We start from the raw sequence: 27,117 nt of genomic DNA on the forward strand, positions 1-27,117 counted from the left end.
GCCTATCTGCAGTCTCCTATTGGAATGCTAACAAGTATGTCTTTCTCGGCATCAGAACGAGGGGGCCAGCCCCATTTCCTGCAATTGCTCAAATGCATACGTTACCGCGCGAGCCAGTTGCTCGCCATTCTCCCATGCCTCGTCATGAGCACCGCTGATCGACAAGACACGGACCCGCCGATCACCGTGCGACAGATCTTGCTTGGGTATCTGTGCCTCTGTCTTCTCCCAGTTTCCCAACGCCTCCTTCATGACCTCAGTCTGAGAAGCGTCTACCAACTCATCGTCCTGGGAATACGCCAGGACAGCCAACCTCCCAGACTTCCATCCACATTCCACTCCACGAGAACCAGCCATCTGAGCAGGCGATACACCATCCCAGAGCATCTCATCCGCCCCGAACGCCCCCTCAATAAACTCCTGGTAAGCCGAGATATCAGAATGTGTATCCCGCAGCCGTCGCAGGTCGTAGATACCCGCCACGCCGACAATGGCAGTGGGCTGCGCCGTCAATGCAGGTGGCAAGGGACCAGGAGAGGCTGATACAAACCCGACATGAGTGTCGGGTTTATCAGCGGATCCAACGAATGCCTGTTCACGGTGACCTGACACTGCGCCCATCACAGCTTGGAAGGCCAGCGTTGCGCCGCAACTGTGGCCAACTAGGATGTATCGCGTACCGAACCCGTATGTATTCTGGATGAACGCGAGCGCGGCCTCGACATCGCGGATGTGATCGGGGTGTTTCGCATCTTGGAGGTCCTTGGGGGCGGTATTTGGGTCTTGTGGGTGATTTGGGTGTGCGCTGAGACGGTATGAGATCGATGCGAATCCGGAGATAGGTAGGCCTTTGTTGCGAAGTATGGATTCCGTGGCACTGAATGATTCCGACGTAACCACTGGATCCCGCCAGGCACCACCGTGGATGAAACTAACTCGTTAGTTGTGGCTTTGTGGTAGGATTGTGCTGGTGACTGTACATCACCCAGTAGCCATCTTTGCGAGGAGGTAGAGTTGTGACGGCGATGCTTTGTAGATTATGGACTCGGCCATAGCTTACAGTTCGTACAGTTGAGTCCGACATGGTGTCTTGCGGAGTTCCATGATTTATGGGGAAGTGGGACATGTCGATAGATTACGGGCTTGGAGATCATGCAGAAGTTGTTACCATTTGACTGTCTAACATGTAGGTACATTTTGGCTTTGCCTCTTGTACTGTTCTCGTGTCTTCCATATTTGGCTTGGTTCCCCTGTGTGATTTATTTATCTATACCAAAATATAACATGAAGAGTCTTTTGGTCGAATGAGAATTCATCAATAAAGGCCATGTAATTGTAAGATACAGGTATTGCCCCTCCATCCAAATAATGAAAGATTGTAACATATTTCGCTGTGTATTTCTAACGCGCTAAACCCAATTAGGAATGAATGGTCCCTTTCACACAAACCCTCCAAGTCTACCCGTCTCGACCTTAACAACCGTCCAACTGTTGCAATCTTTGACAATGGCCGAGTAAGTGATGATCGTTTTTTGATCTATGATATGATGTTAACGGAATTGCAGAATCCCAGCTCCCCTCGCGGCCGTTCAGGTCGAGGCCTTGGTATGGTCTCCCCGACGAAAATCTCCCCCAGTCCTCGCCAGCCAGAAATACTGACGTCGGACCTTCCAGGTGGTGATGAAAATCATCAAGCACTGCTCCCAGACCTTCCCATCCACCGCTACCGGCGCCATCGTCGGTATGGACGTCGATGGCACCCTCGAGATCACCAACACTTTCCCATTCCCCGTCGTCGAGGTCCCCGCTGAGTCGCACTTTGACAACGCCGCACCCAACCCGGCCGCTGCCGCTCCTCGTGCCAAGGCAAACGCTGCCTACTCTGCAGAGATGATCCGCATGCTGCGCGAGGTCAACACTGATGCCAACAGCGTCGGATGGTACACCAGCGCCAACATGGGCAACTTTGTCAACATGAACGTGATCGAGAACCAATTTTACTACCAGAGCCAGTTGAACGAGCGCACAGTCGCCCTCGTTCACGATGTCAGCCGCAGTGCCCAGGGCAGCCTCAGCCTCCGTGCCTTCCGCCTGTCATCCAAGTTCATGGCTGCCTTCAAGGAGAACAAGTTCACCTCCGAGGAGTACGTGCAACGATCTGGGAAAATTGCAAATTTTTATAAAGTACATAAATACTGACAAGAATTACAGCCTGCAAAAGTCCAACCTGCGCCACCCCGACATCTTCGAGGAACTGCCCGTCAAGCTCCACAACTCTCACCTGATCACCTCTTTCATCCACCAGCTGCAGTGCCCGACTTCCACAGCTTCCACTGAGCTTCCCCCCTCCCTGGCTGCCCTCGAGTCCAGCCCCTTCGCTAAAACCTCCACCCTCACCCCCAACCTCGACAACCTGTCCCTCAGCATCGATCCCTTCCTGGAGAAGAACTGCGATCTCCTTCTGGACAGCATCGAGACCCACAACACCGAGGTCAACAACTACCAATACTACCAGCGTGTGCTCGGCCGCGAGCAGCAGAAGATCAACGCCTGGAAGCAGAAGCGCGCACAAGAGAACGCCACCCGTGCCACTCTCAACCAGCCCCTCCTCCCCGAGGACGAGTGGCAGCGTCTGTTCAAGCTCCCCGCCGAGCCCAGCCGTCTGGAGAGCATGCTCAACACTCGCCAGGTGGACCAGTACGCACGCCAGGTCGACAGCTTCGTCTCGTCCAGCACGGGCAAGATGTTTGCCATCAAGGGCAACCTTCTGCCCAACGAGACCTCGAACTAAATGATTGCGAAGGGGAGAGACGACGCTTCTGGGATTGCATGACCTTTTTACGGCGTAGGGAGGGAAAATGTTCTCTATTTTGGATGTTAATATGACTTCCTGTTTCTTTTTTCTTCTATGAGCGGAGCTGAGTGTTAAACTCCTGCGTTGTATCGACTTATATTCGATCATAGAAGGAAATCTTTATTTTGTTTAGAATATAACAAACACATTGAACAGGTCAATTTCTTACCATTTGTTTTACAATAGGATAATTACGGATGGAATGCATTGGTCTAAGACCAAAGGTTTGATTGATCTATGAGATAAAGACGAAATGGATCTATACCCAAGACAAAAGTGACTGAGAAATGAGAGACTAACCTATGAAATGAGAGGTTTGATCTATGAGATCAGACATGAATGAATCTGCATCACCACCACGAAAGTGGAATACCATAAGGATCACGACGCATCTCCTCACAAACAGCTGCCAAAAGCCGCTGGGAAATCGCACATCTAAGGGTGATATCAATACACTCACTAGTGGGAGAATCGATAGCCCTATGGATGATAGGCTCAAGAGCAACGACAGTACCATGGAAGAGCCAGTCACCGAGAAAACTCGCAGTCTCAGTGATACCAGGAGTCATCGCGGAAAGCTCTCTAAGACCCTCGACGATAGTGGGAATGTCGGGCTGCACAGCGACGAGCTCCAAGATCTGGCGACGGACAAGGTCGAGGTAGTAAGCCCGGTCCCTAGCGTACAGGCTGTCAAAGGCTACTCCGCTCATGGTGATGGGGGTGATAGGTGGTTAGATGGATCTGCGTTGTTAAGTCTGTGTGTGAGGGTTGTGGGAGATACTGTTGCTTGGTGAGAGGAAGATATCAAGGTGGGATCTGGGGCTATTTATGCCGTTCGAGTTGTGGAACTCGACGACTCGATAGATTACTATGTGCAAGATAAGAACAATAAATGTATGAAGGATTCTTTGTTTAGATCTTGTATTCTTAGTCTAGTCGATTTAGCACAAAGGGTCTTTGTAATCTAGAAAGGATGTGAAGATGGGAGCACACACAGCGAAGAGACAATGGCTTTACGACTATACAGGACATCATAAGGCATTGAGTATTTCTTTCTCATCTACGGGTGACTCTTAAGTGGGAGAACGTGCAAACTAGCTCACGTTACCGAATTCACAACCCTGATGTAGTTCTCTAAGCATATTGGGAATCGTAGGTACTATACACATGCACAAATCTTTTATTATTTTGGCGATCTTTTTAATTTCTCTATAGCCCACCGTCCCCTAGAAACTGATCCCAGATAGACCACCGGAAAGCACCAGAGTTTCTATTCTCCTCATAGAACATTCTAGGCTAAAAGCTCTAGAGCACAATGCATATTTCATACTAGTACAGTCAGTGGACATAGGTATATGTAGGTGTTCACAACTAATATATATATACTAGCAAATGTATATATTCTTGTAGGATCACAATAGTCTCTTAAAATAATCTATATATCTAAGCTATAATTAAAACAATACTTATTTTAGAAATATACAACTACTATCGCACTCCAGGTGGTCTAGACTTTAAGCAATTAACTCTATGGAGATATATTCTATCCTATACCTATTCGGTAACCTTCTGTTACAACCTGCCCCTGGACTGGCGATTTACACACTAGGCCAAAGAGATCACTATATCTGAGCATTATGCTCAGATATTCTAGGCTCCGATATACATAGTGCATGACATGACATCTTCCTAGGTTCTAAGTTAGCGATATAGAAGGACTTACTGCGTAAACGTATCTCTGACTTCTAAGTATCGATAATACAAAATGGAATCTCGTCATTAGATGACCAAAATCATCGAGACTTGGAAGTATGACACGAAGCTATTTGATTTGATGTCGCTTGAGCAATATAAAAATACATGAAGTTGAACAAAACCTTTTGTGGCTTGACAAATGTACATCTTTTTCGTATCTTACAACCCATATGTATGTACCCAGTTTCTTTTCTTATAGTATATATCAGTTACCATCCTTCCCCAGTGAGCTTCAATGGAACATGAAGCAACCGATGACCGAACTTCGTCGGCTCAGGAAGGTGTCCAGCTCGAATATTAACCTGCAAAGATTGATGGAGCAACTTAGGTGCAGCCAATAATGCATCCCGTTCCTTCCGCAAAGTCACGAACTCTTCTTTGGTGATAGTTTCTTTCAGATGTTTATTTAGTTTCTTGTGATCCGCGACGCTAACCCAAGGCATGGGGCCACTGCGTCCGTCCGGAGGGTAATCATGACCCGTCCAGATCTTGAAGTGGTCAGGGAAGCTCAATAGCTTTCGACCAGATTGGTAGAGGTCGTTAGCATCGCCACCGGGAAAGTCACAGCGTGCAGTGCCAATGTCCACGTGGAAGAGAGAATCGCCGCAGAATAGATTGTCTAGAAAATTTGTAAGCAACTGTATTACAATGTCATCATTTCGGATAAATAATTACCTCCAATCATGTAACCAAGATGATCCGGGGTGTGCCCGGGTAGATGAATAGCGGTTCCTTTCAGGTTCCCAATAGTAAAGGTCTCATCGTCGTCAAAAAGCTTGTCGAAAACACCTTCATATTCCTTTGGTGGAACACAGTATCTTTCGGCGAATAACTTTTGCACTTTTTCAATACGCTTGCCAATGCAGATGGGCGGCGTATGATCTTGATGCTCGGCAAGACGTTTCTTAAGGTAAGATGCTGCTGTCAAATGATCTGCATGGGCGTGTGTCTCGAGAATCTTGTCGATCTTGTAGCCCTTTTCCTTGATAAAAGAGAGCAAGTAGTCGGCCGATTCAGTAGTCACGGACTGAGTAGCAGGATCGTAGTTCAAAACTGGGTCGATGATGACAGCTGCTGATGATGACGGATCGGCGATAAGATACTGCCATGTTCCAGTTGCAGGTTCGAAGATGTCGTGAATCACAGGCTGAGTGGATACGGTAGATGAAGTGCTATATGAAACTCGGCCTGGAATTGACTGGTTGGTAGGGATGCGGCATGAATATGGCGATAATGGCTGATTCAATCTCTGAACCGATTGGCCTTTTTGCGATCGAAGAACTGTCTTGTCGCTTGGAATGCCGTTTCTTGGAGATTTGGGAGTATGATATACACTTGTTTGTGGCACTTGGTGTATATGACGCAATTGTCCAAAACCGGCCATTGAAGGCCGAAATGACCTGCTAGACCTGAAAATATCTGACGACCATTGCCGGCCAATGCTTGATGACTGCTGTCGAAAGCTGATCATGGTATAGATTTGAGTAACAAAAATTGGTGAGGAATGTAGGAGCTGTGGTGGCTATACTTGAAAGGCGTGGGTCGGCGATTGGCGATTGGCGATTGGAGTCGGCGAGCATCCAGGTCGCCGATTGAAAGAGTCATTGACATTGACGGGCCCAACATCATCCGTGGATATGTTCGGACTTTGATATATTCGGGTTTCTTACGGCGAAATTCGGATTCGGGGGAAAAGGGAGAGAGAAGTACATTTTAGATGTCTCGGGCTGTTGCTAACGCTTGAATTCCAGTATGGATCATGGTCACAAACTAAAATTGAGTCCACATGCACAACCACCTAAAGTGAGATAGAGATGCTAAAAATCGAGTGAAACATATAGTAAAATTTGAAACATGTAGGATGCAAAGGACTGTAGGTAGACAACTATTCTACTTTGGTCCTTTTGCCTCAGGGGAACCCGATCGGCGAGGAAATGCCGATTCCCGATATCGGAACGGGTTAATCCGAAAGCACGACATCGTAAGTTCATCTAGTTGTTTTTATATGCTTCAAAGGTACTTTTTTCCATCACATTTAATTTCACAAACATGTTTCAGCGTCGCACAGCAGTTGCTGCCAAGCGTTCCGTTGCTCAATGGAGGGGTCTCGCAACCGCGTCTCCCGTGAGCTCTGCACGAAACCATAAGATTGTAGTGGTCGGCGGTGGTACTGCTGGTCTCACCATCAGCCACCAGCTCCTACACTCCGGCAAATTTGCCCAAGATGACATTGCGGTGATTGATCCAGCCGCGTGGCATCACTACCAACCCGGCTGGACACTGGTCGGTGGTGGTCTCAAGGACAAAACGGAACTGCGCAAGCCGTTAAACAGCTTGGTTGATTCCAAGTTCAAGTTCTATAACGAGGGTGTTGGCGCATTTGCTCCCGCTGAAAATGCGCTCACTCTTGAGAATGGCGACAAGATCAACTACGAGCAGCTGGTCGTGGTGCCCGGTATTAACATCAACTACGGCTCTATCAAGGGTCTCCCTGAAGCCCTTGCAGACCGAAACTCAAAGGTTTCGACAATCTACAGCTACGACACATGCGACAAGGCTTTCCGCTGCATTGAGAACTTCCGCGAAGGAAATGCCATTTTCACTCAGCCAGCCGGTATGGTGAAGTGTGCAGGCGCTCCACAGAAGATCATGTGGCTTGCGTTGGATCATTGGAAACGAGCTGGCCTCTACAACCCCACCAACCCCTCCGCCTCGCCTGTCAAAATTAGCTTCGCAACCGGCCTCCCAATGATGTTCGGTGTGCCCAAGTACAGTGCCGTCCTCGAGCAGATGCGGAAGGATCGTGGTGTTGAGGGATTGTTCCAGCACGATCTCCTCGCCATTGATGGCAAGGCTGCTATCTTTGCTTCTCCCGAAGGAGAAGTCACCAGACAATTCGACCTCTTGCACGTCACCCCCAAGATGGGTGCCCACGGCTTCGTCAAGAACAGCCCTCTGGCCAACGAGGCTGGATTCGTCGATGTTGACGATAGCACCACCCAGCACAAGGCGTTCTCCAATGTCTGGTCTGCCGGTGATGCTTCTAGTTTGCCCACATCCAAGACCGCTGCTGCGGTCACTGCTGAGGCACCGGTCCTCGTTCGCAACCTTTTGCAGAGCATGGAGGGCAAGGAGCTGGATGCTTCTTATGATGGATATACCTCTTGCCCATTGTTGACTCAGTATGGCAAGGTCCTTCTTGCCGAGTTCAAGTACGGCGGAGTGCCCAAGGAGACATTTGGAGACTGGTTCGGTATGGACCAGGCCGAGCCTCGTCGCATGTTCTACCATTTGAAGAAGGACTTCTTCCCTTGGGTCTACTATAACTACATGATCAAGGGTAACTGGGGTGGCCCGAAGGGCTTCCTATAGAGGAAAATGTGGAGACCGTGTATATTATCCCTGTGTTGCGATATGATGGTGGTACCTAGAGGCTTTTTCGTGGTTAGAGGTTTCAAAAATAATCATACAATCCTAAGTTAACACATTGACAGTTCTAAGAAGTTTGTGTAGTAGTTTGAAGCCTCCAGGGCTGTCTCCATGCACCTTCTGTAAGATCCACGTGACTATAGGATAGATGACGTCATTTATCATCATATCGATATCGATAAGCGTTCAGCGAATCCTCCGGTGGGATTGTTTACGAATGACTTTCTCTTCGATGTTTAAATATTTACAATGTCTCTATCACTGGAATTTCAGCTCTTCTGTTCTCTATTTTCTCCATGTACAACACTAGTACCGATATTTGGGCTGTGAGTCTCTAAGTCCAATTGGACGCGTTCCTACATTTGACACATGATACATGTTGGTTCGATCACTAACTATAGATAGGCCGGTGCATTTGCGGCAGTGGTAGTTGATTTTATCGTCTACCCTTTCGACACTCTCAAGACCCGGGTCCAATCCCCAAATTATGAGAAAGTCTTCAAAGATGCACGCACCGGAGCAGTTCAACGCAATGTACTCTTCCGAGGATTATATCAAGGTGTCTGGAGTGTGGTTTTCTCAACAATTCCAGCCTGTAAGCACTGTCTCTTATTGACCAACCGGAAACGAGGAAGTTGACAGCTGATGATCCTATCTACGTCCATTTAGCCGGTGCATTCTTTACCACATACGAAGCCGTGAAGAACATTATGTACAATTCCTCAGCTCAGCACCCAACGGGCATGGCAACTGGCAAGCCTATCGCCCCCGAGGGCTCTCTGAACAGTCTCCGCTTGCCCTTCACACATTCCCTCCCCACTCCTATTATGCATGGAATTGCCTCTTCAACCGGGGAGATGGTCTCATGTCTCATGATCACGCCGGCAGAGGTACTTAAACAAAATGCGCAGATGATTCAAGGTCAAAAGACAAACAAATCAGCGATGCGACAAGTACTTATGAGATTTCGACGTCATCCTTGGCGTCTATGGAGTGGGTATTCTGCACTCGTTAGTCGAAACCTCCCAACAACAGCTTTACAATTTCCGCTCTTTGAGTATGTGCGATCACGCCTGATTACCCGACGGAGACAACGGAAAGCGAGTCTCAGCAACACCCACCGACCGCCATCAGAACAGTCAGAACAACTAGTCGAACGGGCCGGCTTGACGGGTATAGCTGCAGCATGTTCGGGGACGGTCGCTGCGACGGTAACTACTCCAATTGATGTGATCAAGACCCGTATGATGCTTTCGGCAAGTGATTCTGCTGGTTCACAAGATCGAAATAGCCGTGCTCGTGGCAGTGAAGTGATGTCTTCGGAGCGAACAAAGACTAAGTCTACTAAATCTCTCATTTCTGTCGGTCGTGATATCATCCGCTATGAGGGCATACATGGCTTGTTTAAGGGCGGACTGATACGAGCTGGTTGGACGGCGATTGCATTGGGCTTGTATCTAAGCCTGTATGAAGGAGGCCGGTTTTATTTGGAGAATCGGCGCATGAAGCGGGATCGAATTAATGGAAAATTCGGAAAGCAAACTGACGGAGGTGAAGTAATCTAGTGAAAGGAGACTGTGGTGGTAAACACTTTTGCCACGCCGCCGTCACTATCCGTGAAAATGTTCATAGATGCTCGACTTTTTCCATTATCTCCAACAATCAGCTCAGGCATGAGAATAGCATCATTCTTTGGATTCAAGGGATTTTCTATGCTCCTTTGATTCCATTGTCAAGAAAAAGTGGGCTGATAGTGGACAAGGAATAAACCCTCACTTTGAAAAGTGCATTGTATTGTAGAGTCTTGAGGTTGGCTTTGTCTCTCGAGGCTGTCTTGAAATGAACAAAGGTCAAAAGAGGACAAAGAATGTCTTTAAAATAATAGTTTGACCGAGGTTTTCCTTTACATTCAGGTAGTAGGGCATTTTGTCAGACCTCTCTTTGTCCCCATGGAGCTATATAGGAAGCTTCATGGCAATAGTCAGATTACCTTCTCCGCTATCTAGACATCCAGCAGAGCACTTCCGTCACCTTCGACTATATATACGATATTCCCAGCCTAATTCCTCTACCAATCTATTCAATCTATTACAAACCCAACCATGTTTTTCAGATCTAAGATGCAGGATAAGCAACAAGAGTTGACCATCCCTATGAACACCGACGAAAGTTGGGACGCAGATGATGAGGACTCTGGTTCCGATTCTTTTAACTTGTCACCGATGTCAGAGGTACTAGGACTGAAATCCAAGAAAGATGTCCCCCGCCTATTCCGTTTCCGGGTGCGCCGCGAAGAAGACAAGTTCCTAGGCGCCTCAGGTAAGTCCGATGGCTGGATTAACATCTCTCATTTTCTTTGGGACATGTGCGCTACACTCGCCGACGCAGGCACTGATCGGGAATGGACAGCGACATTCGAGAAGTGGCGACCCCAGTGGAACACGATCCAGGCGCAGGTGAAGGGATACGGATATACTCAGTTTTCTTCTGAGATCCCTCCGGCGCCCGTTGATCTCGCCTTGATTCAATTTTTTGGATCTCAGTTTGACGGACAGGTTAGGGGATTTGAGATTGAACAGGAGGATCTGAATACTGAGCCCGATTCTCGGGATATCTGGACTCTTTGGCGGTATATTATTGAGACGCCTGCTGGTGAGATTAAGGAGTTTAATGTTACTCTTAGAGATACTCCGAGGCTTATGGGTTCTCAGTAGATTTTCAACTACAGGAGTTCATATGTAAGGTGATATCTTTGCTGTTCAGCCAAACATGTGACGCTGTTTCTTTTATCCAGACATATATGCATTTCCTCTCTTTAACTTTATAGACCAATGCAGTTTCGCATGTTTCTTTTTCGTTCCGTTGTACTATTCCCATGTAACCCTTTCAGTATATTAGATTTCATCTTTTCCCACCAGTACCATGTTACCACTTCCCCTCATTCTTTCCTTATATAGCTTCGTCCATCTCGATGAAGGTCCCGCATAGCCCCCTCCCCCTCCCCACCCACCCAATTTCACAGGTAATAAAGATGCTCGCTCTAATTATTGAGGACCCCGAAGAAGGGCTGTTTATAGACAGATTTGCATTTTTTGCACGATCGGCATTTCCTCTCAATATATTGCTGTTAATATCCCATCTTGATTAGCCCTATATCCCTGAGCTTTTCTTGCAGAGTTAAATAGATCGTTTACCGTAACGCAATTGCATTCATAACAATACTGTGTATTGGCCTATCCATATCCAATCTAGATAAGCTTATGTCCCTCAGAAACCATCTTTTATGGCTTTTCAATCACTTACATCCTTTTCCTTTTGGGTCAGCTGAGTATTAGGCTCTTCGACTGGCATCGCAACCACCATGGTCGTAAATATGACCGTAAAGAGGATGGTAAAAATCTTCATATTTGTCTAATTCAAGGTGTACGCAAGTAATTAATGAGAGAACAGAAGTTATTAGATATTTTTCAAAGTACCTAGAGGAAGTACATCCTCTTTATACCTAGAGACCTGTTAGAGACCTACCACAGAGTCCACGCTTTCTAGGTTGTTTTCGGGACTCTATCGACGATTATTGCTTGGTGGCGTAGCTGAAACGGAAAATAGCTTCTCGTGACGGATTGCCGATCACGCCTTGTAACTAGGCTTATGGATATTCAGAGACCAATACGGAGTACTGTACCCATAGATCTTGCTTAGATGGTTACCTATAGTATAAATGACACTTTCTACGTCTCATCCTATGTCAACATTATCATAGTAAATTATACTATGTATAGTATTTTAGTTCAACGATAAACCAGTTATAGTAAGATGGGATGGCAGAGCGTTGAGTCAAGACATCGAAAAGATTTCCGTTGGGGTACGCCGTACGCATGACGAACAGCCGTGTGGGGTTGCGAAAATATAAAAGTACCTGACTAGAGTGGTTTTTACTGAGTGATCGACGTGATGATCAAAATCGTAATCCAGATGGAGCATATTTTCCAATTAATGCTGTCGGCTATAGCGGGGATAGGGGCATAATGTAGCGTTAGTCACTAGAGCAACTATTGAAAGTAAGTAAAGTGGGGAAGCCTAACGCAGCCTAATAGTGCAGATCAAGACAAAAGGCGATAGGAGCGTAGATAGAAACAAGAAAGCAATAAGAGAGGGAATAGCGAGGGAGATAGAAACACCTGGCAAACGCCCTTAGACTTCACCCAATTTGGGGGTAGAACCGTTATCTTGACTATTTCGACCTAAGCTCCTATTCACCCCTCCAGTAGCGAGTATACTGATACACAGGTTTGATTGGATGAACAGGAGAGCCACGGACCCATTTAGCTGGTGAAGGTCCTACTTCTGAAAAGAAAGTCCCGATCAACAGAGATGTCCCCCGACATGATATCCTTCCTATAGCATTCCACAATCCTTATAACAATGGCAAGACATTCGCTGCGACTAGCGCCGTAAATCGAGACTGGGAATGATATGCAAAATCCCCTTCCTTGATGTATAGCCTCCGAGTCGACGGTGAATTCTCCAGCTTGAAGACGTTGAATTGTAACATCCATCAACTCGTTATCAGAACAATGGCGGTCTTTGTTCAAAAATCTCACTGTCAGCCACAGCGTGCCTCGGAATAATCCATACTTATCGACGGTAGGAAGGCCCTCTCGGAGAAATACGGTTCGAGTGGAAGACATATTTTGGTCTCCGGCAGTAACACCAGTAGTTGAAAATGATTGATCAGTGGGGAGGTTATGATTTCGTCTGTTTTCGCTTAGATCATAGTGCTAGGTATAGATAAGTGTCCAAGAAGTTTAAACACCAAATAGTGACCGGTTTCTTTGTCTTGATTAGCAACACCGACTTTCATTGTTTGGGCCTTTTATCATAAGGCAGCAAAAGAATGGAAGCCTTTGTTATTGTATCTATATATCAACAATCCAAAGCGAGAAGCTCACCTCAAAGACCTGAAAGAAACACATCATAAAAGATAAAGGCTTTGTTCTCTCCCCATTCAAAGACACTATGAGCAAAGCTATATAATGGTCCTCATTTCCCTTGCTTTTGAGGAACATTCCATTCATCCAGTTCACCTGGGAAGTCATCCAGCTCAATCATTCAGTCGATCTAGGTAGGGAGTACAAACTAACCATTCTAACAATTAATTGCTAGATACAGAGGCCTTCACCACCGTCGACATGCCTAACCCAGGTAAGAAGCCCAACAACGGTTTCACCACTGAGCGCGAGGTTGGCGGCGAGCGTCGTTCGATCCGCCACTTCCACGACGGCCGAGTATCATCGCAGCGCGAGGGCCCCGCCGGGCCTGTTCGACCACCCAACAACTCCAACTTTCTGTCTCGAGCAAATAGCGTCGAGGCCACTCCCGAGGCTACTACCCCTCATATCGTCAACGTCCCCAAGTTTGAGGATCTGAAGTGTGACGCCGAGACTGCCGCCGAGATTGTTCAGTTCTGTGGGGATCTCGATAAGATCCTTCAACAGCTTCCCGCCGACCAGCTTCCCGCACACCTGATTCCAGCCGGCAAGGATACTAACTCTATTTCGAAGCAGTGGGAGAAGATGGGAGGTAAGGACCGCACTGGTCAGTCAGACATTCACAAGTAGAGGTAAGGTAAGGTGATCTACGCGAACCGCCACTTTGGAGCTAACATAGGACTATTCGAGCAATATAAGATGAGGTAACCACAGACTTTCTTCATAGATATGTAGTATTAGTGTAGTATTAAAGTAGGCGTATAAATATGCTTGTATAAAATTCATTTTTATCACATAATTTGCTTGTTTGTATGGTTTGGTGACCCTCAAGGTCACCCAAGGGTCGTGAGGGTCACCCGCGGGTCACTGCTAGGTCTATCTCTAAGATATCTTGAACTTTGAACTATCCTATTACTCTCTACTCCTTGGTAACAAATATATTGGAAGATACCTGGGGACCAATAGCAAGAATTGTTGTCTCTGACAGGGCCAGGATAGCAAATTTCATATAGGAATGCCAAGGCGACTTCTCCTTGCAAAACAACACTCTGCGTCGTTTTTTTTTTGCTAATATCCTCCACATCTACGACCCGCTGGGGAATTGGAGCCAGCAGTCGATTAATTTGTTGCCGTTGTTCCAGTAACAACTTCCCAGTCGGATTTTTCGGATCGATATTCCGAATTACTTCTTCACTTTGCTCCATACCATCATTTGTATAAGAGTTTGCTTCATAATCTGTAAAAGAATGATCATTACTGCAGGGGAAGGTAGTAACATATATGGAATTTGCTTCACAACATACATTGGGAATGTCGCTACTTCGGGGAAAGGTAGCGCCCACAGTCAAGCGAAACACCAACATGCTTTTGCAACCGAAATATGATCAATCTGCATTACTGTGGCGTTCAAAGGTAAAATAAATTTGCTAGAGTTGAAATAAGTTTTACTCTACCAATGAAAATCAAGCAATGGCTTTGGGATTAGGGCGCAAAAGAGCAAAAGGGTAAAGGCACCTAAGCACCATAGCGCAGCACTTCGTATTTAAGTTGCCTTTCGGCTTCATTTTCAACTCTATCAAAACGATCAGCCTGAATATGAGCCTTCTTTCTAGGATTTCCCGGAAACCCGGCCTCGTCGGCGTGTACATTATAGTGGTGCGCCATTTGCGCGGACAAACGCGAGAAATCCACTCAAATCTGGCCTCCCCAACATACGGTAAGAAAAGGCTCAATGGGAAGGGACAAGGAAAACGGCGAAAAGGGGAAATACTGATTTAGTAACTAATTGGAGATGCAGGGTTACAATGTCGGTGAATATAAGTCGTTGGAGGACCTCGAGAACGAGAAAGCTGAGCTGGGTTGATTATGACCGAAAGTTAGGCGTTAGGAAACTGCCTTTCATTTTTCGTCCTTAGCATCCATGGAAACGCACGATTCTTGATTTTTCAGCCTGTTTTTTGCTTTGTTGACTGTCGCCAGAGTGACCTTTGTATAGGACTTCCATGCAGTTTGTTCCTTTCAATCCGCGTTTACACTCAAAGCTCCTATTATCAAGGTTGTTCCTAGTGGGATTTTCCCAAGCAACAAAGTGGCGGCTCTCACGCTAAGAAGCCCGCGACAACAGTCTTGTCAGGAAGGTCAGGAAACTCTAGTTGTTTCGGTGTGATTCTGTAAGCCTGATTTGTGAGGCATGGTCGGCTAGTCTAAACTATCCGTAACAGACTACCTGCCTAGATAGGCAAGCTGCCTGACGATGAAAATCCAGTGTAATTACCCTTACACTTATAGATTCCCCCGAGGGTGCGGGACGGAACGATAATTCAACCGAATTGGCTACAGAAGGATTTCTTATCAAACCCCGCAAAACCCGCAAACTCCGGGGATGATATATGAGCATGCCGAGATAGATGTATCCGAACTATCATAAGAAAAGAGAAAGGATCTTACCTAGATATCTTCATTGTTCGTACTTTCTAAACAGAAGAGCAGTATCCACGCGATGACAAAGACTATTGTGATAATTGGTGTTACTGGTACTCAGGTATGCATCCACCCCCGAAGTCGACTCCCTTGCAGAGGACCTAGAAAGATGGTCAATGAATGATAATAGGGCTCATCGGTTGCCAACACCTTCCTACTGTTGCCAGAATGGCGGGTTCGCGGCATCACACGCAACACTCATAGTTTGGCTGCTCAGAACTTGGCCGGCAAAGGAGTCGAAATGATTCAGGCCGACATCGACGATCCGCAATCACTGGCTCCGGCCTTTGAAGGCGCGGCCGTGATATTTTCCAATACGGACTTTTTCACCCATTTGCAAGACGCATTGGCATCTCCAGATCTAGGGCGCACGCCAGAGGAAATCAGCGAATATGCATACAATCGCGAGGTCACCCAGGGCATCAACATTGCGAAGGTGGCTAGTTCGCCCATCGTTTTGAGGACCTTGGAACGCTTTGTCTACTCGTCCCTATGTGATGTACGCAAGTGGAGCCGGGGTAAGTACACAACTGTCCACCACTATAATTCCAAAACGGATACGATCCGGACTATTGAAGCCGAATTCCCGGAGTTAGCCGCGCGAATGAGCACCGTCCAGCTCGGACACTATGTCACCATGTGGAAAGCGTTTCCATCTATGGCCCCGCAGAAACAACCCGATGGGGGCTTTTTGATGACCAGGCAGGTCAATGCTGGATTGAAATTCCCATTTGTGGTGGCACATCGCGATACAGGGTCATTTGTCAAAGCATTAGTCGATCTCCCGCCGAAAAAGGATCTTTTAGGCGTATCGCAGACACTGACCTGGCCGGAATGGATGGCGATCTGGGGAGATGTTCTGGGGGTTCAAGCCGGGTTTCAGCAGGTGCCCAAGGATGACTTCTTTCGAGATGTGCCACATGCGCTCAGAAAGGACCTTGAGGATACATACGACTTCATCGAGGAATTCGGATTCACCGGCGGTGATCCGGCCGTGCTGATGCCAGAAGAGGTGAGTTCCCCATATTATAGGCATGCACATTTTGCAACCTTCTGACTCAGAGAGACTAGCTGGACTTTCAAATTCCGTTGACATCGATGGAGGACTATATTCGCAGCGAAGACTGGTCGTCCGTTCTCAATGCCTAATCCCACGGAGAACGCTAGAGATCTCAACATCACTATGCGCCACATATTATATGTAGTTGCATCACCTGGTTAAAATGCCACCCTGAAAAGGCTAATGAAATTTACTGATCTTATGTGTCTCAACCGGCTCTGCTTGTTTCGCTTAAAGGGATATATATATTTCATATTCGTCCAAATATTAGCATTCAAGCGGGGACCTACCTGGCCGGAGTATCAATATCTTCCCTAATAGTTCTTTAGATAACAACCATGACCTACTAGCCAACATTATCCAACTCCCACCCGCATTGTCAGGGAATATGAAAGTATATTTGGCAGTGATTTGCTAAATCATCGAGAGACAAACGTAGATTTGAAGTCCTATGCTCTTGTTGCAGTATTCGGTAGAGAGGAGCGAATGTAAGGTAAGTTGGCGTGAGCATTCATAGTTAAAATTGAGCGGGCACATGATGGCTATTAATGTACCCAGGCGGCGTGTAATCCAACATCACAAATTATACCTTACAGTCATTCTCGAAATCGTACATTGCTAGTATCCTCGAGCTGCTTGAGAAATCGGCCGACGATAAGGCCTCTCGAGCTATTCTCCTTCAAGAGATCTCCAACATATGTCAACTCGAATTGAATCGTGCGCAAACTCTTTTCAAGCGCCATGTTCAAACTTCGACTGGGTCGAAGTGGTTCAAGCGAACATCCAACGTGTATGATAGCGCTGGTAATCCGCGCGTTAGCATAAAAGGCAAACCCGAAGATATTGCAACATCTGACTCGCAGCTTCATTACATGTTGCGTCTCTGCCAGCCAAAGCTCACTATTCCCAACGCTACAACCTGTCTCACAAAGATCAGCGAGTATCACAAATCTCACCCCCAGAAGTGGGAGGAGCTGGAGGATAGAGAGGCCGACGCATTGGGTGACCTGGCTATCATTATTGGATTTATCCAGGACTTGGCATCTGTGGTTTTTATTCCTTCCTTTTCCAATAACAAGGGCCAGATGTTTGCCTCGAAAGCACAGGAATTGGAATCCGAGTTCAATCAGGTTAAAGATCAACTTGACCTACTCGATTTTGTCGTTCCCATCGACAACCTCCTAGAGCCGGGAGTGGCTACTGGAGCATTGAAAAAGCTGGACCAATTCGCCATTGAAAAGTCCGGCACAAAAATGGGTTTCATTTACCAAGACATGGTCACAGACTGCCTGTCTCGCATTCAGGAGCAATTCAATGAGGCCAAGGCTAAATTGGCCCAGGGATTGAAGGCTGAGTTGTCTTCTGCTCCGCCAAAGACTCCGGAGCCGACAGCGGTCCGAGTCGAACAGCGGAAGCAAAAGGAAAAGACACGTCCATCCCATTCATCTATCTATGACATTGTTACGCCCAAGCCTTCTCCGCAGGAGCCTGCTTCGCTCCCGCAGACTTTCAAGATTGATGAGTCGACTGCGGAGGTCTTGGCGAGGTTATTCAGCAAGTCTGAATCTCGTGGCCCAGTGGCATGGGCTGCCTTCGCCGATGCGATGGCAAAATTGGGATTCTCCATCTCGCCCAAGTATGGCTCGGTTTATACCTTCTATCCACAGGATAGTATGACTGCAAAGAAGTCATTCACTGTGCATTGACCACACCAGTCTAAGATGGAAGGATATCGGGTTCTTACGGTGGCACGGCGGTTGAGGAGTTTGTACGGATGGAGTGAAGAGACATTCCAAGTGAAATGAGTTGGTTAATACAGCTACAATGTTCAATAGAATTTCAAATTCTCCTTAGTCTGCCCTTAGTTTACATCTAAAAGGCATGTGAAGTGAAAGAGATAGCAAACACTCCATAGTATACGTGTTACGTATAAAAATATCAAGGTGTGGCCATGAACGTCCTTTCACTTTCGCATATCTTCTCTTCTACAACTTTATCTCTTCACTCTCACTTCTCCTTTCTCCTCTTCTGCTCTCACTCTCTCTGTTACCATTCTCTTCTTCAGTCTCCACTGCGATCCTATCTCCGCATATTTCTCTCTCCTCTCTCCTCCTGGTCCAAGCAGCTACAGCCAAACCGCCGACGATGGACTTCCCTCGGCACATTGGGTTGTAAACGCGATTTGCCACATATTATCTATGCCGTGGTGCTAGCTCACTGAGCGACAGATATGATCTTTTACATCAGATACCCGGGGGGCCATGGAGCCGGAAGGGTAGTGGACTCAGTGACTGAATGCTGAGAACTTCACTCCAAAGAAAGTGCTATCCACGATGCTGGCTCCCCAGGGACCTTCGAGTCTGCCCGTTCGACGGCGCCAGCAAGACTCCGGTAAGCGCACCGACTGAGAACTGCGCTCCACAGTGCCTCGACTGTCAGCAGGTCCCGGTGCTCCGTGTCACCGCGATAAACTCGGGCCATCCAAGGCCAAGGATATACCGTCTGAACACGCCGCAAATCACGCCCCATTCCTGGAGCTAGCGATCGGTGCCCGAGTCATGTTAATACATAATATCTCAGTACCCGCCTCAGGGAGGTATAAAGGGACCCATCTTCCCCAAACCTTTTCTCTTCTTCTTCTTTTTCTCCCCCAACCCCCTTCCCCGGACTTGCTATGTACTCGACATGCGAGCTAGTGAATGGGTCCATCGGCGTGATCAGGGATATCACCTAGACGCCTGGGGTAACCGACCCACGTACACAAGCGCCGTCGGCAGCTCTAATGGAGTTCAGCGACTACCGCAGGTCCCAGGTACAGGGGCAGAACTTTAATGTTGTCACTATCCTCCCCTGTCCCCCGCAATTCTTCTACGATGGTCGACTATGCATGCGGACTCAGTTTCCGCTGATAACCGTGTACGCGATCACTATCCACAAGGCACAGGGGTTGTTTTCAGTTCCCACGGTGTACTAGATATCAGCCGTAACGACTTCTCGACGGACCTGTCGTACGAGGCGATATCTTGGGTGCGATCGATCAACGGGCTTCTGTTCGAGACCCCGTCAACCTCGAGCGTTTCAAGCCCAAACATCACCAGATATTTGCTATACACGCCACAGACTATGCTCCCCCGCAAGTTCAGCATTTCATAGGACGGTTACGGTATACCCTCAGGACCCCTCGCGTCTCTGTCACCCCTCGAGCCGCAACTCTCTCCTTCCCGGTCAGATCGCACAGACAGTACACCGAACACCAGTCAACGCAAGTGCAACCAATCCATGGGAGAGATCGACCGAGTCATACTCTGACTTCATCGCTGGGTGGGGAGTCAGATGTAAAGACGCCATCTCGGCGAGGTCGACCCGTGTAGGAGGTAGCGGTTGCTATGGGCATCAGAATCAATAATATCTGCACAGAGTGATTAAGTGTACTTACAACGGGTATGATATAATTTCAAAGATATAGTAGCACTAACTGACTACAAAATGCCATGGCGAGAGCTACATCTAATAAATCGAACACTTGAAACCAAGATATTCATAGTCTACACATACAAGCATACCTATAGTCCTTGGACCCTATCTACCCAAAGAAACAATCATAAAAGAATATCCATTGTTACTCACGCGTATTCAGATCTCAAACCTAGAAACCAGGATCGATGAGAATATTCTCAATAATAAAATGCACACACAAGTCACATTTACCATCGACACCAAGTTTCATAGCCAGGAATGGCAGCAATTGCTGCAGCGTATCGCACATTGCGGGGACTTCGACATCGTAAAAGCCAGGTGGTTTGGTTCTCACACAGACATGCCATCTCGCCTCGGATGCCATGGTAGTAGCGGCGTTGGCTAGTCGATCGAGGTATTCGCTACCTTGTTCGCGGAGGTTGATTTGCACTTCTGCCACGGTATCGGGTTCCGGTTGGTGTCTGAGAAGATGGGATTGATCTGCGAGCCATTTGAGGAAGTTTGTTCGTTCGTTTCCGAAGTCAAGGACTTTGTCGGCTCCCAGAGGTAGGGACATTCTGTGTTTTGAGAGATGGAGACGTGAGATGTGAGATTTGAGTTATGATTGGATGGAGTTTAAGTGGGAGGCTCAAGGCTTGCACTTGCCCGGGATAGGAGGATTTGTGGTTGAATTGCGAGACGCGGGTTTCACGGCGCGCGTGGATGGATGTTGAGACTTGGGCATTAGCCTGGTCAAGTTAGTTAGGTACGATGTATAGAATGGATATAGAAGATTCATACCTCGACAAGGTGATCTGGAGATGTTGAGACTTATCCAACTAGGGGATGGCGATGAGAGTACATGTTTTCAGAGGTGATGTTTTGAGATTGGAGGAGTATTGAGGTTCTTTCCTTCAAATTTGAGAGAAAGAGGAATATCAAAGAGGCCATGACACCTTGGGGATCAGGCACTCTTCACTTAGAATTCGCATGGCTGGTACTCATACGGTTGTCTCAAGTCCATATGTAGGAACTACATATATCACAAAGATAGCATCATTGCTTCCATAACATCCTGAATATAAAAAGAATCCAAATTGAGTATATTGCTGGGTCATAGTATCATATGAGCTTCATACATGTCGTCACATCTTTGGAGTTTCATCACCTTGTAAATACCCAACGCTATAACCAAATATCCATACAAAACAAAACAAATTTTTTTTGGTTTACAGGTTCGTCAATTTGCGGAACCAACTGGGCTTCTTAGCAGAGGTCGGTGGAGCACCTTGTCTGCTCCCCTGGGACCTCATCCCACGATCACGTTCATAATCACCACTTCCAGAGCTGCTCTTCACGCCTTCACGACGAGAGCCACGATATCGAGAACGGTCATCAACTTCTTCCTCATACTTAGCACGACGACGTGCCTTACGACGAAGAGCGCGGCGGGCTTCCTCATCCGATGAAAGAGAATGGGCATTAGCTCCTTCATCCGCTGCAAGAGGAGGCATATCAATAAGAGTTGGAACTATTTGCGGTGGTTCCGGAGGCTCATCACTCTGCGAGTAAACCCACGAGGAAATCTTATCTTTACCGCCACCCAAACCACCAGTCATGAGCGGTTCCCGAATAGGCTCAGGAGCGACCTTGGACTTGCGACGACGAGCGGTTGGCTCTTCGAACGCGCGGGAGCTACGAGCCCCGCGACGATCAGCCCACCGCTCATCGGGATAGACCTCATCAGGTATCCTTTGCTCGCGTTCACGGCGTCGACTCGCTCTCGCGGCCATCATTTCTTCCTCGCGTATTCGCCGGCGCTCGCGGCGTTCTGCCGCTCTAGCTTCGGCTGCCGCTTCGGCTTCAGCTTCACGAGCCGCTTGCTCTTCTCGAGCACGACGTTCCTCGCGTGCAGCGCGTCGGGCCCGCTTTTCTTCTCGTAGACGGTCTTCCTCGCGTAGACGTTCTTCCTCTTCCTCTTCGCGAGCACGTTGTTCGCGTGCCCGTTCTTTTCGTCTTGCGCGTCGCTCTTCTGCTTCCCGGGCTTCATTTTCACGAGAGTCAGAAGGTGCCTTGCGGGATCCGCGTCGTGCCTGTCGTGCTGCGCGGCGAGCTTCCGCTTCTTCGGCTTCTGTGTCGCCACCTGCTCCTGCACCGGGGGCGTCCGTTACGAATCCTTCGTGATCGGTGTCTGGGCGGGTAGATCCTCGGCGTCGATCTTCGCGACGTGATCTTCGAGCCATGTCGCGGTCCATTTCTGGTGGGTATCTTGCATCGTCATCACGATACGAGCGCGACTTCTTTCTTTCGGGCATCTCGGGGCGTTCTGGACGATCTGGGCGTGTGGTCTTCCTTAGAGAATCCAGGAGGCCCATCAATCCACCGGATTCTTGTTTCTTCGGCGGCGCCGTGTTGGCGCGCTTTAGGCGGCGTTCTCTTGGAGGCGCATCAACGAAGGCCATATCCTCGGGCCCTGACATGACTTCTGCGGTGGGATGTGCTTGATATGGATCAACCAGGACAGCATCATACTCATCGTCAGGTCTAGAGCGAGACTGTAAAGGATCGTCAGTTAGTGCAAATACACGAAGGGTACTCGGTTATCTCAACATACCGGTCTTTTAGACTTGCGTCTTGAGCCCTTAGAGCCCTCCTTTGGTGAGTGACCCTCGGCATCCTCCATATCAACCATAACTAAGTCATCATCCTCTATCGCATACGGGTCTCGAACTGTTTCGTAGGAAGTCAGCGACGATAAAATGAGAGATGAGAGGGAAGTGAAACATACCTGACTTCCGCCTGTCCGTGCGCAGGCGCTCACGTCGAGACTTGGAGGGATCCATGCCCATTAGTTTGGCTGCTTTATTAGAAACCTCAGGTTTTTCATCCGGTCCTGGATCAGAAACTGGGTCCTCAATATCAAATGATGGACGCCTTGATACCGGCTTCGAAGAAGAACCAGGTTTGCGAGTCGATTTGCTTTTGGACTGGGGTGTACCCAGTACCATGTTGGCCAAGACGACGCCACGTTGGTTCTTCGAGGGCCGCCCCTCTCGTTCGCGCCGCTTTTCCCGGTCTGACGAAGACCTTTCCAGTTCTGGCTCTGGGTCTTTAGGGCGGGATTTGGTGGATTTAGAACGAACTGCAGGAGAACGCTCTCGAGTAGACTCCTTTTTCTTTGGCGGTTCTACTTCCTCTTCAACCTTTTCCTTCTTCAGTCTTGTTGGAAGTTCTGTTTCCTGATTTTTTTCCTTCTTTAGCTTTTTTGGAGGCTCTGCTTCCTCCTGAATCCTTTCCTTCTTAGTCAACTTCTTCGGTGGTTCTGGTTCTTCCAGGATCTTGCTTTCCTTCTTACTCGATTTCTTCGGGGGCGGCGCGGCCCCCCAGAAGCCCCATGAAGAGCTAGTCGTAGTGCGTTCAGGGCGTGGTCGCTCCTTCTTGGAGGATTTTGGAGGCTCTTCGGCAGCCTCCGGTGGAGGCATGGGTGGCGCACCTTCGTCCTTCTCTGCCTCGGGTGCGGCCTCAGGTTCAGCCTCAGGCTCGGGCTCAGCTTCAGGCTCTGGTACCGGCTCTGGTTCTGGTTCTGCTATTGGCTCGGGCTCAGGGTCTAGCTCACGTGTTTCCTCGGGAGGTGGTGGGGTAGGCTCCCTGGGAGCCGCTGCGGCTGCGGCGGCTGCGGCTGCAGCTTTCTCAGCTTCGGCCTTTTTATATTTCTTCAGCTCCTTTTTCGACATTTTGGAAAGATCTGGGGCCGGTGGCTCAGGTTCCGGTTCAGGCTCTGGCTCCGGGGCTGGCTCGGGTTCTGGCTCGGGCTCGGGTTCAGGTTCAGGCTCGGGCTCATCTCCAAAATCTGGGAAGCTTCCAGGAATAGAGTCCTTGGAAATTTTCCTTTCTTCGGACTCCTTCGACTTGGATTTTGAACTCTTCTTCGCAGGAGCGGGCTCCTCTACGGGAAGTTCAGGCTCTGGCTCTGGTTCTGGCTCTGGTTCCGGTTCGACCTTCTTGGATTTGCTCTTCGAACTAGATTTTTCCGCCTTTGCCTTCTCCTTCTTGGCCTGCTCTAGGGCCTTGATGCGCTCAGCAACACTCAGCTTAGAAGCCTTGACCTTCGCCTTTTCGGGGACAGGAGGCTCGGGTTCGGGCTCAGGTTCCGGTTCAGGTTCGGGTTCAGGCTCAGGCTCTGGTTCAGGCTCTGGAGGATTATCGGCAACATCAATAAGCAGGTCATCTTCCTCCTCTATAGCCTCATCCTTCTTCTCCTCTTTCGCCTTCTTTGTTGATTTGGTTTTGCTCATAGATCCCCCAGTCAGACTCGACCAGAAGCCTTTGGATGCTTTTTCCTCTTTGGGTGCTGGTTCGATGGCTTTTGTGACCTTCTTTGAACCCTTAGAGGTCTTAGGGGCTAGCTCTGCCCAAATATCATCTGTATTGTCATGGAAAGCTTCCGGGTCTGGAGTCAAGCCCTGAGGAGGAGGCGTTGGCGCACGTGGAGGGGGAATTTCTTCGATATCCTTGTCCTTCTTCTTCTTTTTCTTTTCCTTTGGTTGTCCCCAAATGCCCCAGGATTCTTCTTCGGTCGGTTTCTCTGGTTCAGGCTCAGGCTCAGGTTCAGGTTCAGGCACTGGTTCGGGTTCAGGCTCTGGCTCCGGTTCTGGTTCGGGTTCGGGTGCTGGCTCCGGTTCAACAACTGGTTCAGGTACCTCTTCGGGCTGGTCGGGTGGGAGCTCAAAATCCTTGCCAGGAATAGGGAGACCCTTGCGCACCAATTGTTTCTCTCGCTTCTTCCGTTCTTTGGACGATATCTCGCGCCAATTTTCGTATAGAGGTTCAGCAGGCACCTTTGGCGCCTCGGGCACTGGCTCTGGCTCTGGCTCTGGTTCTGGTAGTAGTACTGTTTCTGGTTCTGGCTCCGGTTCAGGTTCTGGCTCCGGGGCTGGCTCAGGCTCAGGCACAGGCTCGGCTTTGCCTTTGCTTTTCTTCTTGTCCCTTGAAATTCCCCAGGCAGCAAAGGGATCGACCGGCTCTTTGGGCTTCGGTGGTTCATCGATAATAGGTTCCGGGTCCGCTAGAAGGTCGATCTTCTTCTTCTTTTTATCTTTGGTCTTCACTGGAACACCCCAGCCCCAGTCACTATCAGCCTCGGCTGGTTTAGTCTCCTCCACCACTGGCTCAGGCTCAGGTTCGGGTTCGGGTTCAGGTTCGGGTTCGGGTTCAGGTTCGGGTTCGGGCTCAGGTTCGGGCTCAGCCGCCTTAGCTGCTTCCAGCTCTGCTGCCAACTTTGCTGCCGCTTCGTCTTCCTCTTTCCATTTCCTCTCCATCTCCTTCTTTGCTTTACGCTGCTCTCGTTTGTTGAGATTTAGAAACCAAGCTTCTTTCGTGAAATCGACTCTGGGTGCTGGCGCAGGTGGAGCAGGAGCCTCAGGTTCGGGCTTTAGATCGCCCCCTCCCCAGTTATCTTCTTGTTTGGTTTCGGCGGGGGCGGACCCCAAGTCGAAATCAAAACCGCCAGTTCCTGATGCCTTTTTGGTTTCTCCCCATGGGTTGTTGTCTTTTGATTCGTCCTGAGGAGCGTCCCCAAGAGGATCAAGCTTGCCACCGGTATTCCAATCTTTACCCCATCCTCCAAAACTAAATCCAGTTCCACCGGTCTTCGGAGCCGGACTATCGAAGCTCAAGTCCAATTGCGGTGCGCCTTCATTCAGACTTACGTCCTGGAATCCCCCGGGGGGTGCAGCTTCGCCCTATAATTTATTTAGAAGCCCATCTTAATCCAGTGGTGGAGGATGGTCTTACCTTTCCTTTCTTTTTTTTCCCTACATTCGTGAAAGCAGCCCACGAGCTATCACCCCCACCGTCATCCTCAGCCCAGCTGAGATTATTGGCAGCAGAGGCTTCGGCGGCCTTTCGTTCTTCCTCCTCCTTGGCTTTTCTTTCTTCTTCTTCTTTTTCCTTCGCCAGTTTCTCCTCCTCTTCCTTGGCTATCCGCTCTTCCTCCTCCTTGGCTTTCTTCTCTTCCTCTTCCTGCTCCTTCTTCTTTTTATCCTTCTTTCCGCTCACATTCCAATCGTCGCCCCAATCATCGCCTCCATCTCCGTCGCCGCCTCCAGCGCCATCACCGCCAGCCCCACCGGCATTGTCGCCATTGGAATTATCATCTCCTCCATCGGCCCCGCCTGTCGGTTCCGGTGGTGGGGGCGGAGGCGGAGTAGGAGCCGGTGCTGCTTTCTTTGCGGCCGCCGGCTTTTTCTTCTTATGTTCCCGAACTCCAGTAGGATTCTCAAAATCAATACGTACATCCAGCATCCGATCTTTCAACAGCGAAGAACTATTTGATTTTTGACGAGTCTTTCGCGCGAAGGATATATCAATCGATTTGCGCTGCGCGAGCGGAGGCAGTGCAGAGTATTCAGGAGGAAGATCATGGATCACATCATTGTAGGGAGGCGGAGGCTGGTCGTACGACGGTGGCTCTAGCGAGCGAGTTGGAAAGCGAGAACTTAATCCGACGCCTAAATCTACTTTTTGGTGCGCCCAGTTATCTGGCAGGCAGAAACTTGCTCGCTCACTGGACAAAGTAGTTCGAAGCTCGTCGAGGAGTTTCTCCGCCATTTTTATGTTTTTTGTGTAATATGCGTCATCCTCCGCGGTGTTGTTCTTCCCCGCGCATACACGATAAGGCCCCTCAATTGTTTCCATATCGAAAATCACCTGCGCCGATTTCACGGGCCGATCCGATCACTGATGTAGCAACTCAGCGATGTTAAATAGTGTACTCATCGGTAGGTGAATTGAATTGGAGTCCTGGTGGGGGATGTCGTCCCAATCGATCACAGACAGTATTTTTTGGGCGCGGGGTTGCGAGAGTGTGAAATCGTTGTGGTAGGGTTGCGCGAGCGGGTGCTGTGAGACTATTGAAGTAGTAAATCAAGACAAATTCAAGTCAGTTAGCCTCCCTGCACGACCGGCGCGACTTTAGGTGTTTTTGGATGCTGGTATTGGTGATATTTAGACGGATTAGGGAACGGTGACACAGTTTGTAAAACCGAGCCCGCTGTAAAGTGAACACAAAGAATTTCAAGGAGTCAAGGGAGTCA

The 27,117-nt window shown here is 48.6% G+C and overlaps 11 protein-coding genes across 11 annotated transcripts; 6 read left to right on the forward strand and 5 right to left on the reverse strand.

Moving 5' to 3' along the window:
- Positions 1-51: 51 nt before the first annotated feature.
- PGRI_033750 (arylformamidase) lies at positions 52-1,053 on the reverse strand (the record flags this gene model as incomplete). The annotated part of the gene is made up of 2 exons (XM_040791088.1): positions 52-931; positions 986-1,053. The coding sequence occupies 2 exons, from the start codon at positions 1,051-1,053 to the stop codon at positions 52-54; spliced, it is 948 nt and encodes a 315-aa protein (XP_040644144.1).
- A 453-nt stretch (positions 1,054-1,506) lies between these two features.
- Positions 1,507-2,791, forward strand: PGRI_033760 (putative eukaryotic translation initiation factor 3 subunit EifCh; the record flags this gene model as incomplete). The annotated part of the gene is made up of 4 exons (XM_040791089.1): positions 1,507-1,514; positions 1,566-1,605; positions 1,675-2,144; positions 2,212-2,791. 4 exons carry the CDS (start codon positions 1,507-1,509, stop codon positions 2,789-2,791), a joined length of 1,098 nt encoding a protein of 365 aa, XP_040644145.1.
- Positions 2,792-3,204: 413 nt separating this feature from the next.
- PGRI_033770 (uncharacterized protein) lies at positions 3,205-3,564 on the reverse strand (the record flags this gene model as incomplete). Its single annotated transcript, XM_040791090.1, has 1 exon — positions 3,205-3,564. One exon carries the CDS (start codon positions 3,562-3,564, stop codon positions 3,205-3,207), a length of 360 nt encoding a protein of 119 aa, XP_040644146.1.
- Positions 3,565-4,818: 1,254 nt separating this feature from the next.
- Positions 4,819-6,321, reverse strand: PGRI_033780 (MBL fold metallo-hydrolase; the record flags this gene model as incomplete). The annotated part of the gene is made up of 3 exons (XM_040791091.1): positions 4,819-5,228; positions 5,285-5,756; positions 6,280-6,321. 3 exons carry the CDS (start codon positions 6,319-6,321, stop codon positions 4,819-4,821), a joined length of 924 nt encoding a protein of 307 aa, XP_040644147.1.
- Positions 6,322-6,658: 337 nt separating this feature from the next.
- On the forward strand, positions 6,659-7,981 carry PGRI_033790 (NAD(P)/FAD-dependent oxidoreductase; the record flags this gene model as incomplete). The annotated part of the gene is made up of 1 exon (XM_040791092.1): positions 6,659-7,981. The coding sequence occupies one exon, from the start codon at positions 6,659-6,661 to the stop codon at positions 7,979-7,981; it is 1,323 nt and encodes a 440-aa protein (XP_040644148.1).
- Positions 7,982-8,334: 353 nt separating this feature from the next.
- Positions 8,335-9,603, forward strand: PGRI_033800 (putative mitochondrial carrier protein; the record flags this gene model as incomplete). Its single annotated transcript, XM_040791093.1, has 3 exons — positions 8,335-8,364; positions 8,444-8,633; positions 8,708-9,603. 3 exons carry the CDS (start codon positions 8,335-8,337, stop codon positions 9,601-9,603), a joined length of 1,116 nt encoding a protein of 371 aa, XP_040644149.1.
- A 537-nt stretch (positions 9,604-10,140) lies between these two features.
- PGRI_033810 (uncharacterized protein) lies at positions 10,141-10,752 on the forward strand (the record flags this gene model as incomplete). Its single annotated transcript, XM_040791094.1, has 1 exon — positions 10,141-10,752. The coding sequence occupies one exon, from the start codon at positions 10,141-10,143 to the stop codon at positions 10,750-10,752; it is 612 nt and encodes a 203-aa protein (XP_040644150.1).
- A 2,475-nt stretch (positions 10,753-13,227) lies between these two features.
- PGRI_033820 (uncharacterized protein) lies at positions 13,228-13,656 on the forward strand (the record flags this gene model as incomplete). Its single annotated transcript, XM_040791095.1, has 1 exon — positions 13,228-13,656. The coding sequence occupies one exon, from the start codon at positions 13,228-13,230 to the stop codon at positions 13,654-13,656; it is 429 nt and encodes a 142-aa protein (XP_040644151.1).
- Positions 13,657-15,526: 1,870 nt separating this feature from the next.
- PGRI_033830 (uncharacterized protein) lies at positions 15,527-18,273 on the forward strand (the record flags this gene model as incomplete). The annotated part of the gene is made up of 4 exons (XM_040791096.1): positions 15,527-15,568; positions 15,638-16,519; positions 17,034-17,060; positions 17,164-18,273. 4 exons carry the CDS (start codon positions 15,527-15,529, stop codon positions 18,271-18,273), a joined length of 2,061 nt encoding a protein of 686 aa, XP_040644152.1.
- A 1,940-nt stretch (positions 18,274-20,213) lies between these two features.
- On the reverse strand, positions 20,214-20,600 carry PGRI_033840 (uncharacterized protein; the record flags this gene model as incomplete). Its single annotated transcript, XM_040791097.1, has 1 exon — positions 20,214-20,600. One exon carries the CDS (start codon positions 20,598-20,600, stop codon positions 20,214-20,216), a length of 387 nt encoding a protein of 128 aa, XP_040644153.1.
- A 652-nt stretch (positions 20,601-21,252) lies between these two features.
- Positions 21,253-26,632, reverse strand: PGRI_033850 (uncharacterized protein; the record flags this gene model as incomplete). The annotated part of the gene is made up of 4 exons (XM_040791098.1): positions 21,253-22,578; positions 22,638-22,753; positions 22,812-25,764; positions 25,817-26,632. The coding sequence occupies 4 exons, from the start codon at positions 26,630-26,632 to the stop codon at positions 21,253-21,255; spliced, it is 5,211 nt and encodes a 1,736-aa protein (XP_040644154.1).
- Between the last annotated feature and the right edge of the window lie 485 nt (positions 26,633-27,117).

Source organism: Penicillium griseofulvum (genome assembly GCF_001561935.1).
Source record: "Penicillium griseofulvum strain PG3 chromosome Unknown contig_85, whole genome shotgun sequence".
NCBI lineage: Eukaryota > Fungi > Ascomycota > Eurotiomycetes > Eurotiales > Aspergillaceae > Penicillium > Penicillium griseofulvum.